This window comes from Vigna radiata, chromosome 8, assembly GCF_000741045.1.
Source record: "Vigna radiata var. radiata cultivar VC1973A chromosome 8, Vradiata_ver6, whole genome shotgun sequence".
NCBI lineage: Eukaryota > Viridiplantae > Streptophyta > Magnoliopsida > Fabales > Fabaceae > Vigna > Vigna radiata.
In genome coordinates, this window is record NC_028358.1 from 30,212,276 (window position 1) to 30,225,685 (window position 13,410).

Below are 13,410 nucleotides of genomic sequence, written 5' to 3' on the forward strand. Positions count from 1 at the left end.
GTTTTAATCGATTAAAACTGGGTTTAATCGATTAAAACAGCTTGTGGTTGATTCTCAACAATAAATTAATCAAGTATAAGTTACATGAATCAACCCTACTACATATTTGAGCACTATTACATCAACTTTGATTATTATAAAAGCTTTATAAAATACGGAGATCTTCAATTTGTCTTTATGGATCTTCACTTGTGCAAATCTGTTCATCATCAAAACTTCATCTTTTATTTTTGCTAACAATGGGGAGCATCATTATTTGTTTTTTATGATAATCTGATGCATCTTTGTATGCTTGATTATCTTAATATCAATTTCATTGTGCTTACCTTTTTTGCTAATGCCCAAAGGGGAAGAATTATGTTGATTGGTAATTGATTGGTAATCTGTATTGAGTTGTGCAACATGGTTGATTATTAATTATGGTTGTGCATCATAAAAAAGGGGAAGATTGTTGAGATTGTTGATAGGGGGAGCACAAGTTTAGCTGAACCCACAATCTCAGTAATATTTGAGTTTTTGGTGATGACAACGCATAATTCATAACACATGTGTACTGTGTTACAAAGTCGATTACATGTGTGTCGCATTTGACTAAGTCTGGTATTATTTTGAAATTATGATAATGCTTGATATAAGTATCTAACGTTCATATTTTCAAATATGTTGACCAAGCATTAAATGTCATTCGACAGCATTAATTGTGAATTCAATTAGTTCTTGTGATTGTTGTTAACTGCTATAATTGATTTGTTATATTCGACTGCATTAGTAGCTTAGTCAATTAAAATTCATCTGTGATGTGTTATTCTATAAATTGATGCGAATTGGAATTTTGTACGAACTTTTGTGAATCTAACAGTTTGTGATATCTTTTGCAGAAAGTGTAATCTTACAAAAAGAGTGAAAGAGCTCCAAGAAAAAAGAAGTGACTGTAGTGATCATCTACCTGTGATTTCTTGAAGAACAAGTTTATTGCGTTTCCAAAGGTTGATCAATTCTGCACATTTAGGTGTAACCTGTGAGATCAGAGTTTACAATCTTTTGAAGATTGGATTGAGGTTTCTTGTTTTGACTACAGAAAGAAGAGAGTGTGGCGTTCTTGACTTTGAGAGTGTCTCAAAGGGTTTAGACAGTAGGAGATGGGATTCTTGTTGCTGGTCTAGTTGTTGTACTGCCTATATTTTGATTAGAGGGTTAGAGAGGTGTTTTACATTTTTGACGTGAGGTCTTCTGTAAAAACCTTTATCATTATGGTGCATTTACTTCCCGTGGTTGGAAGGACACTAGATGTAGGCAGGTTGGCCGAACCAATATAAAAACGCAGTGTTTGAATCTTCTGATCCCTACTCTTTTACGTTTAATCGACTTTATTCTGCACTCATTTGATTAAGTTTTTGCTGCATTAAAAGGTCTTTTTACCTTGGTTTCAAGAAAGCATTAAAGACATATCTTTTTGTGAAAAAGATTTCAAAAGATTTCATTATATATTTCACCAATTCACCCCCCTCCCCACTTAGTGTGAGAAATTGAGCCATTTTATTTTAACAACCATAGAATTGTGCATTGTGTTGGTATGATGACTATGAGTTGCCAATGAGACCTATCATGAATCACAAATAGTTAGCGGATTAGTTAAGTAAACTTTAAAAAAAATTTACATTTTGTAACACATACCCATTAATGTATGGTGTAAGGTATATGTCTCCTTTTAACTCAACCATCCATGTTTGCAAATATTTTTGCTTGCTATCAAGTTTGTTATCAAAAGGTCGAATGTTCTAAGATTCAACAATCCGTGTAAAGTTGCAAACATATGTGTAAAGTTGGAGCATCTTGGATACAACTCTTGCTCTGAATCATTCTTAAAAGAATCATACAAATTAGGTCTTCCAAAAAATTTTTCACCAGCATCATGTATCATTTAAATGATCACTCAAACATTCTTTCACATAATCTGTTCCCAGTGGCGTTGTAGCTTTGTCTAGTACTTCTCCATGCCAAGTCATAACTATATAAGTTCTCATTATACCGAATATGAATACATGGTCACGCATATTGCCTAAGTCTTGAAGTATTTGATTAAGACAACGAACATAAAGACAAAAATATGTCTCGTTCATAGGGTCTGTGTTTTGTTGAACATATTTCAAGAACTCTGAAACTACCTTTTCATATTCTTGACCGATGCGATGTTCATTCATCTAGCTTCGATCAATACTATGTTCATAACAAACTTCATCAGTCTTAAATTTTTAACTCTCACAAGGTTAGGCCCTACCCATATGGAAAAAAATATTTTTCATAATTGCTAACACACGTACTAAGAAATCTAACATGATAAATTTGATAAAATTTCAGCAGTATTTCGCATTTGTTTCCGAATACACGAAATAAAAGTGGTCACGGATGACCACAACCAAATATTCATCTAGAGAACAATACAAATAATCTCAACTGAAATTTTATCAAACTTATCCACAAACTTCAACATACATGTTATAGAAAATTATGAAAAATAATTTTTGCAAATTGTCCAATCGGACAATTAAAAATTTAATACAAACAATTAAAAGTTTAGTCGCTTGTGTTAAATCTCAAATGAGAACTAGGTTTCACTCAATGATTTCATACTACAAATATATTCAAAATTTAATCAACAATAAATTGCCAAATTTCAATTAAAAACTTTACCTAACATGAAAATCATAATTAACACATCAAACTTAATCAATCATGTATACTCAAGAGGCAATGTGTAATAGAAAAACTAAACATCACATCTCCAATAATCATTAACCATGACATCTCAAAACTAAAATCACATATTCAATAACTAATAACCAATAACCAATCACATGTCTAGAAAAACCAAAAGAACACACCTTCTTGGAGGGCTGAAAATCTTTATCATCGTAAGTGTGGAGGAAAGTTGTTTTCAAGCAATGAAGATTAGGCACTTTATGCCGCCTTCGAGATCTTTCAACTCATGCAAAAATCTCCACCATAAGCCAAAATTAATCGGTGTAAACGAAATTTAATTGGTACAAACTAAATTAATTGGAAGAAATCAATGCAAAAATACCTTTCAGCAATGGCAAACATGAACGAAGCAGCAATAGCGAAAACCCAAAACGAAAATGCAAAAGCAAAGTGAGGCTCGTGTTCTAAATTTTGGAGTTTAACCAGGCATTAGACGTCGGTCCCTCCCCCCGACGTCTAAATGCTATAAGACGTCGGGCCCCCTCCTCATCTGACGTCTTGCCATAAAAAATCCATATTGGTACAACTTTCAGAGTATTTTCGCAACTTATTGATGTTTGTGGAAGAGAACCCGACGTCTAATAGACGTCTGCTCTGTTATGTCATCTTTCAGTTCTGATTGATGTCCGTGAAAGAGAACTATATGTTTGAAAAAGTGACCTTTCATTTCTGATTTTGTAGCTTTTGAGAGAGGGTTTGACGTTTGTAAGACTATTTTATTTACAAAATTGTCACCGATCATCTTTTACGTTGATTATTCTATGATGGACCTTATACGCATGACATTATACACATGTTATACGTTATTTTTATAATAATGTAATATTCAGTCAATATGAAAATTCCCGATTAAAATAAGATATCTTTAAATTATTTATCACCCTTGTTTTCTTCCTAAAAAAGAGTAATAATATTGTCTAAAACCAAATAAAATAAGGGAAGAAATTTAATCATTTTAAATAAATAAATAAACAAAATGTCAAAGTCATTTATATATCTTCCAAAAAAGTTAAAAAATGAAAATCTCAACAAATATCAAACAATAGTGTTTGGAAAATCGCATTAGCAAGGAATTCTTTTAAAAGGGATGACAATAGATAGTTGGATAGGAGTTTAACTATCCCTATTTTTGAAATACTAATTTATCTTCATTTTTATTCACTTACTAACATGTATAACATTTTTGTATTATTCCATCATAAAAGTATATTTGGATCCACCCCTTTTATTGTTGCAAATATTAATTAAATAATTTATATGAAAAAAAATAATTAAAAACATGGTTAAGGATACATGATGCTAACAAATATTTAATGTAAGAAAGATGAAATGACACATTATCATGAACAAAAGATATACAAAAATAAAAATATAAAAACTGTAAAAATTGTCTTAAAAATTCAATTAAATCGAAGTTTATGCTTATGATACAGTCGTTTGAAGAAAACTTAAAAAAAAATATAATTAAAATTATGATAAAAAAAAGTATCTTTAAAATTTGATGAACTTTACAAATATTAAACAAAGTAAAACCATCAAGAGAGATAATTGAAATTTATGCGCTAAAAAAAGGAAAAATTTTCTAAATAAAAAAATTAAAAAGGACTAAAGAGATTATAGAAAATAAGTTTTTTAAGTTATCTATTAAACAATGAATGTTTAATTTTAATATTTAAAACATGGACAAGTATATATGGATGAGACAGGTAGATGGGTGGGATGAGAACGAAATAAACGAATACTTATATATACTTTTTTGTTACGATACCTAATTTAAAAGAATTAAGTATTACCAATACTTATATATTTTCAACCAAGAAATTTTCTATTAAAATCAAATCAAATTCAAATAGTATTGGAAAGGCATGTTAAAAGTCTAAATATAACTCTGATTTCAAAATTGAATAAATATGTGAAAGTTAAACAAAGAATATTATAAATTTATTGACTTACATTTTTCGATTGAAAGTAGGTTTTGATATAAATTTCATCCTTTTATAATCCACTTATACACTTAAAAGGATGTCACCTGGAAGCGTCAGCGTGTCACATGTTCAAAAACTTCACTGCGTTAACTGCATTTAAGGAAAAGATTTTTATTGATTCAAATTCACAAAATTAAGAACCTAATTGATCACATTTAAAATTAGAGAACCCAATTGAAACAAACTCCCAAATATAGGGACCTCCGAACCTATTAAACCTTGAAAGTACTTATAGATTAGAATTATTGTATTATTGTTTTGATTATTTTCTCTATCAAATTCTTCCTCAAAAATCCTTCAAGACATTTATTTGTTATCCTACCTCCTTCCCAAGAACGAATATTAATATTGTCTAACCTAAATCAATTAGTGATATAAAATAAGTGAAGAATCATAATCATTTGGAATAAATAAATAAACAAATGTCTTCGCAAGACATTTTCATTCTTTTAAGGTAGCCGATAATATGGGATTTTTTTTATATGCCAGCTAGGTACAACTACTAATATCTGAAAAGTCCAAGAAGTTTTTATATATTTTGGCATAATATTCAAAAATGAAATTTCTTGTAGATATCCGTTGCATAGCAGAATTAATTTAACAATAAATAAATCCACGTGACTCCCATGCAGCCATGTTCAGTTCGACTCTAGTAATAAGATATTTTGCCTTTGGCTTACGTTCATTCATAAAATAATACGTGATTTACATCAATCTACATCATCATCCATATATTTGCCATTCCGTGTGTTTGGTTGATGGAGCATTGCAAAACTAAATTTGGATAAAATTGATTGTGTGAAATTAAACCATTTTAATTCTAAATTAATTTTGGAGTCGTGAGTTTATTTTATTTTATTTTTATACTATAATCCAATAAATTTAGGTTGGTAACGTCGCTTTTAGTTCAACAACAGAAGACAAAACAAGCACCGAAACAAGAAAAACGGTAATATTCATATATTTTATCTTCCTTTAGGTAAGGTTTGGTATCAGAAATGTTTAAATATTTTTGTGAAAATCACTTGGAAATAAACGCATCTTATATGTTTGATAAAATAGATCATTAACATAATCTTAAGAATAAAATATTCTAATCAATGTAGGTGGAGAGATTATCTAACACTTAACCTTCTATCTTAGACTTAATGATTATATGGATTTTTTTAATTATTTCAACACTCAAACATACAAATTGAATGTATCAAGTTTGAAACAAATAAACTCAATCCAAGGTCTCCTTAAGGACTTAGTCAACACATCTGCAAGTTGGTCATTGGATCCAAAAGCTCAATACATATTTCTTTTGTCAACAACTTATCACGAACAAAATGACAATCAATTTCGGTATGCTTAGTTATCTTATGAAATACTAGATTTGATGCAATATGGAGAACAACTTAATTATTGAAATACATTTTCATAGTCTGAACATCACAAAAGTTAAGTTCTTGAAGGAACAGGTTCACCCATATAAGTTCATACGTTAGTGATGCTATTTCCCTATTTTCAGCTTTAGTTGTTGATCAAGCCACTACATCATGTTTCTTACTTTTCCATGATATAATGTTTCCTCCGAGAAAAACACAATACCGTTTATTAATAGGCCAACCTACTCAATTTGCATCATAGTACCCAAAGACTTTAATGTTTCCTTTATCTTTATTATAACAACTCTTGCCCGATAGCCTTTTTTGTCGTACCTCAGAATACGAATGATAACATTCCAATGGCCAACACATGGATCCTACATGAACTGACTAACCTTTCCAACTGCAAAAGATAGATCTGACCTTGTAATAGTGAGATAAATAAGTTTTCCAACTAGCCTCCTATATCTCTTTGGATCGGAGAATAATTTACCTTCTTCTTTTGTTAATTTCTGATTTAGGTCCATAAAATTGTCTAGTGGTCTATAATCAATCATACATCTTTCTTGTAATATATCAAGAGCATACTCCCTTTGGGAGATTACAACTCCATCTTTTGACTTCAATACCCAAGAAGTATTTGAGTCCTTCAAGATCCTTAGTTTGAAACTGCCTACATAAGTAATCCTTCAGTTGATATTCTAGCAGTATCATTTCCTTAATGACTATATCATCAACATATATTATTAAGTAAATACATTTCCCATGAGATGTATGATTGTAAAAGATTGGATGATTTGCTTCACTGTGTTTTAGCCAACATTTTTTAACAATGGAGTTGAATTTTCCATACCAAGCAATTGGTGATTGCTTAAGGCCATATAAAGAGTAATGCAACTTGCATACCATATCAGACTCCCCGTAAGCAACAAACCTAGGGTTTGCTCCATATAAACTTCTTCCTTAATATCATGATGAAGGAAGGCATTTTTGATATTCATTTGATGAAGTGGTTAGTGACGAATTGCTACCATTGCAAAGAAGAGAAAATATTAGTCATCTTGCCCAAGGGAGAGAAAGTGTCACAATAATCAAAATCATAAACTTGACTTTACATCTTTGCAACTAATCAGGCTTTGAGCTGATTAACTTCACCAGAGTCGACTTTAATTGCATACACCTACCGACAACCAATTGTCTTTTTGCCTGGTGGAGGGGGCATGAGTATTCATTTTGGCAATCATGGCTTGTCGCAATCCAGGATAATCAAGTGCCTCATTCACAATTTTTTATATAACCACAAAGGACGCTAAGGATAAAAGAGAATAATAGGAAGGTGAAATTATGTGATGGCTAAGAAAATTATAAATGGGATGTGGGTTTTGAGTAGAACAAGTACCTTTTTTAAGAGCAATCAGCCAGCTTGAATCACAAGGAATTGTGGTATGAAGTGATGAGGGAGAAGAATCTGAAGTAGGGGATTCACCATTTTCTTGAAGAAGTGGAATCAATAACGGGTTCTCGAGTCGAAAGATATCACTATGTGGAGATAAGGGTTCAAGAGGACTTTGATCAAGACTTGGATAGATAGAGACGTTAGAAATATTGGACATAGCCACAGAAATAGGAATGACCTGTTATATGATATGAACATCTTGAACAAATGGAGAGAAGTAAGGAGTTTGTTCAAAAAATGTAATATTGGCAAACATATAGTACTTCTTGGTTTTAGAAGAGTAACACTAGTACCCTTTTTGAAGTCGTGAATAGCTCAGAAAGACACATTTGATAGCATAAGCAGAAAACTTGTCTAGCCTTGGAGATATATCATGAACAAAATAAACATAGCCAAAAACTCGAGGAAAGGTGTGAAAGAGAGGATCACTTGGATAAAGAATGGAGAAAGAAATTTATGATTGAGAGGGGAAGATGACATGCTATTATTAAGAAAGTATGCAATTAAGATGAAATTCCCCACAGATGAGCACCAAGCAAAATGGTACAAACAGTTTCAACTAAGTATATATTTTTTCTTTCTACTATATCATTTTGTTGTGGTGTAAAGTGGACCCGCTTTGATACCAACTTAAGATTAAAACATCAAAAATATATACTAGAGGGCATAAAAAACTCCTCTCATAGTTCTATATTTATATTAGAAAAAGATAAGTACAAGAGGAAGACTGAACATCAAAAGCACTATCTTATACTACTTGGACAAAAAACTAGGTGCAAAGGTTATCTAACCCTTAACCTCCTACTTATATTTAATTATTACATGAATTTTTTTAATTATTTCAACAAATACATTACTTTAACAAATACATTACTTTAGAAATTGAAAAAAAAAATTAATTATATTTTAGTTTTAATGAATTTGGAGTAAATTTATTTTCCAACATTCAAAATTAATATTTTAATTAATACAATTTGAAAACTATTTATTTTAATGTATCTATCTTTTGTAAATCGTATTTAAGGTAGCAATTTATTGCAATTTTACAATCATATTATCAAATACTCAATCTTGTTTCTCAATGCAAGACAAATCCATTAAGAGACTAAATCAATTTTTTTTTTCAATTACTGTGTACATAGTTAACTTAAATTTAAACAGCTTGAAACCATTTTTAAACCAATAACTATATACATTTATAAACTCTCTAAACAAAACGACTCAAAATGTTTAGAGGTTAATTATAAATTAAATAATTTCCGGCAGATGAGACGATACCTCAACGGTAAAATTGCGCATAATGAAATAATACCTACCGTTGTGGCTGATCCACTGAATGAAAATTGTCGTCATAATAATGCTGACAAAAGTGCAATGATTTATATCAGTATTCTACGAAGGGTAGGGTCATTATTTTGAATAATCCAAATTTGCATAGTTTCACATCGGAAGCTACCAAAAAAAGTCAATACATGAATAGATGGGTCGACATCAAAACGCGTAAAATGCAATAAAAAAAATCTTGGTCTTCACACTAACGTAGCCTGACTTTTCATCATTTGTAGCAAACCAGCATTTTACAAAATCAACTTATAGTTCATGATTAAGTTTACTTTGAACGGTGCAAGCGTCTTTAAGCAGCTATCTCTGACCAATCTATTGTCTGCATTCTGTTTTCAAAATAGCTCATTCTAATCTATATGTCACTTAACCTTCTTTGCACTCTACCCGTCTTCAACACAACTTACACACTTTTGGCCAAGATTCCTTGCAGAATTTAGAGGAGTTTAAGAAGATAAAGAGTGGGGAACACGGGGCACGAGGGTCTTGTTCATGGGTCTTAAACTTTATGAAAGAACCATACATTCCTTCCCGTCTTCGGTATTGTTTTGGGTGACTGTCCCTCAGAGTAGACACCAATGAGAATCACTTTAGTTTCATTGTTTTCTTTCTTTCTCTGCTACTTGATATATCTCAGTATCTACTTCTCTGCCGCCACTGGTAAATGTCTAGAGGATCAGCAATCATTACTGATTCAACTGAGGAACAACCTCACATTTGAGCCTGAAAATTCCAGCAAACTGAAATTGTGGAATCAAAGCATCGATTGCTGCAATTGGAGTGGTGTAACGTGTGACGAGGAGGGACGTGTCATTGGCATTGACCTGAGTGGAGAATTGATCAGTGGTGGATTTGATGATTCGAGTGTTGTTTTCAGTCTTCAACATGTCCGGAAATTGAATTTGGCTGGTAATAATTTCAGTTCTGCCATCCCATCTGGATTTAACAAGTTGGAAAATTTGACTTATCTGAATTTGTCATGTGCGGGCTTTGAGGGTCAGATTCCAATAGAGATTTCTCAAATGACAAGGTTGGTTACTCTTGATCTCTCTTCTTCTGTTCTCTTTTACACTAGCAATGACCTGAAGCTTGAAAACCCAAATCTACAAGAGCTTGTCCAAAATCTCACCAGTATTAGGCAACTGTATTTGGATGGTCTAAGTATATCAGCAGCAGGACATGAATGGTGCAGCGCTTTGATGTCACTGCAATACCTGCAAGAACTTCGCATGTCACAGTGCAATCTCTCAGGACCCCTGGATCCTTCCCTAGGAAGTCTTGAGAATCTATCAGTTATTGTTCTTGATGGGAACAATTTATCATCCACAGTGCCAGAAACATTTGCCTTTTTGAAATTTCTGACCATCCTAAGTCTTTCTTCTTGTCAGTTGACTGGAACATTTCCTCAGAATATCTTCAAGATTGTAACATTGTCAGTTGTTGACTTATCTTTAAACAACAATCTCCAAGGTTTCTTTCCAGACTTCCCTCAAGGATCTCTTCAAACCTTAAGAGTAAGTAACACAAGCTTCTCTGGAGCATTTCCAAACTCTATTGGGAACATGAGGAACTTAACTGAATTGGATTTTTCTTATTGTCGATTTACCGGAACGCTTCCCAATTCATTGTCAAACCTCACAGAACTCAGTTACCTAGACTTGTCATATAACAACTTCACAGGTCGAATTCCATCATTTGACATGGCCAAAAAACTTGTCTACTTAGACCTTTCTAATAATGGTTTGACTGGTGCAGTTCCGTCTTCTTCTCACTTTGCAGGACAGAAGAATCTCGTTAGCATTGACCTGGGTTATAACGCAATTGGTGGGAGCATTCCTTCATCCCTTTTTACACTCTCAAAGCTGCAAAAAATTATGCTTTCCCATAATCAATTTGGTCATCTAGATGAATTCACAAATGTGACTTCTTCTAAATTAATAACCCTCGATTTAAGTAGCAATAATCTATCAGGGTCTTTTCCAACATCGATATACCAACTCAGTAGACTCTCTATTCTCATACTTTCTTCAAACAAGTTAAATGGGACAATGAATCTAGATAAGCTTTCGGAGCTCAGAAATTTGACTACATTAGATCTTTCATACAACAACTTATCAGTCGATGTGAATGTTACTAATGCTGAGCCATCTTACTTTCCCAGCATCAGCAATCTAAAGTTGGCATCCTGCAACTTGAAAAATTTCCCCGGTTTCTTGAGAAATCACTCCAGAATCGCCTCTCTAGATCTTTCGGATAACCATATCCAAGGAATAGTGCCCAACTGGATTTGGAAACTACAGAATCTTGAAAGGCTTAATATTTCTCATAATTTGTTGACTCATTTGGAAGGACCTTTGAGGAATTTTTCTTCCAAGTTGTTGGTCCTTGATCTTCATCATAATAAACTTCAGGGGCCAATACCTTTTTTTCCTGAAAATACGCTCTATTTGGATTTCTCAAGCAACAAATTTAACTCTGTTATCCCACAAGACATTGGTAATTACCTGCCTTTCACATTCTTTCTCTCTCTCTCAAATAATACTTTGAGTGGCAGTATTCCTGATTCCCTCTGCAATGCTGCATATCTTCAAGTGCTTGATCTTTCCAATAATAAAATTTCTGGAATAATTCCCTCATGTTTAATGGTAATGAATGAGAGCCTTGGGGTATTAAATCTGAGAAAGAACAAACTCACGGGCACTGTCCCAGATACGTTTTCAGCTGCTTGTTCTCTAAGGACTCTGGATCTCCATAACAACAAATTAGATGGAAAGATTCCAAAATCTCTTTCAAATTGTACTTCATTAGAAGTGTTGGACCTTGGAAACAACAAGATTATGGATGGCTTTCCGTGTTTGTTGAAGAACATATCCACACTCCGGGTCTTAGTCTTACGAAAAAATAATTTGTATGGTAACATTGGATGTCCAAAGACCAACGGCACATGGCATATGCTTCAAATAGTGGATCTGGCCATCAACAATTTCACTGGCAAGCTACCTGGAAACTGCTTCACAAGGTGGGAGGCAATGATGTCTGATGAAAACCAAGATGAATCCAAGGTAAAACATATCCAATATCAGTTTCTTCAATATGGTAACCAAATATATTACCATGATTCAGTGACAGTCACAATAAAAGGTCAACGGATGGATCTGATTAAGATTCTAACTGTCTTCACTTCGATCGACTTCTCATCGAACCATTTTGAAGGGGAAATACCAAATGAGCTATTTGACTTTAAGGCACTCTATACACTTAACTTGTCAAATAATGCTTTTTCTGGCAAAATTCCACAATCAATTAGAAATTTGAAGGAGCTTGAATCCTTAGACTTATCAAACAACTTGCTGGAAGGAAATATTCCCACAGAACTTGCAACTTTATCTTTCCTATCTGTCCTGAACCTCTCCTTTAATCATCTCGTTGGGAGAATCCCCACAGGCACTCAAATTCAATCATTTTCAGAATTTTCCTTTGAAGGTAACAAAGGATTGTGTGGCCCGCCTTTGATTACAATCTGCAGTGCAAATGCAAGTCCTAAAACTACACAAACAGCCAAGGACTTTGATTGGCAGTACATAGTCACTGGAGTTGGTTTTGGGGTTGGAGCCGGAGTATTTCTTCCTATATTGATGATATGGGAGAGAGGAAGGAAATGGAGCAATAATACCATTGACAGTTTTCTTAGACGAGTTTTTTCACTGTTCGGGTTAGCTTATATCCCCATTGAGGATGACGAAGGGGATGAAGATGCAGAAGAGATGGACGATGATTATAGTGAAGAAGATGATTGGGACTATCCAAGCTTCAGAGGAAGGTATTGTGTGTTCTGTTCGAAACTTGCCATATCTATGAAGAGGGTTATTCATGACCCCAGTTGCACTTGTTACCCCTCATCATCAGCTTCAAATTCTACTCATTCATCAAAATCATATTCCCCTTAATTACACACAAGGTGATCACTTTCTGATTTGTTCTTTCCTTGTTGTCTTCATTTTTTCGTTTGAAAGCATGTATGTATATGCTGTACATAGTACACATCAAAATTACCTAGAGTGGCAAGCAATAATGAGGAAGAAATAATAGTGACAGCTCTGATTTTTCAGAAGGAAACTTCTGTAGCAATCGGTGATAAGCAAGATAAATAGATAAATAAATAAACTTACAGAATATACCAATGCTCAATCAGGATTTTCAACGAACACTTGGGAGACAACTAATTCAGAGCTCAATCACTTCAATGTCTATGTTGCACACAATGCACAACAATAATTTCATTTTTAAGAATAGTTGGTATGAATTATTTAACACTGAATTACTGTTTACTTAAAGGAAAACTCGGGTTTATACTGCAGACTTGAATTTAGTAAATCAAAACCTAAGACACAGGCGCATTTTGTGTCGACGTTCGGTTTCTTTGGAAAGAGTGATTAATCCAGTGGCGAATGTTTACATGGACGTGAAGGCTCCAGCAAAATTTATCCAATGTTGGTAT

The 13,410-nt window shown here is 33.1% G+C and overlaps 1 protein-coding gene across 1 annotated transcript; it reads left to right on the forward strand.

The window, feature by feature from the left end:
• Positions 1-8,960: 8,960 nt before the first annotated feature.
• LOC106772802 (receptor-like protein 12) lies at positions 8,961-13,075 on the forward strand. Its single transcript, XM_014659396.2, has one exon. It carries the CDS (start codon positions 9,491-9,493, stop codon positions 12,857-12,859), a length of 3,369 nt encoding a protein of 1,122 aa, XP_014514882.1. The 5' UTR covers positions 8,961-9,490; the 3' UTR covers positions 12,860-13,075.
• Positions 13,076-13,410: the final 335 nt, after the last annotated feature.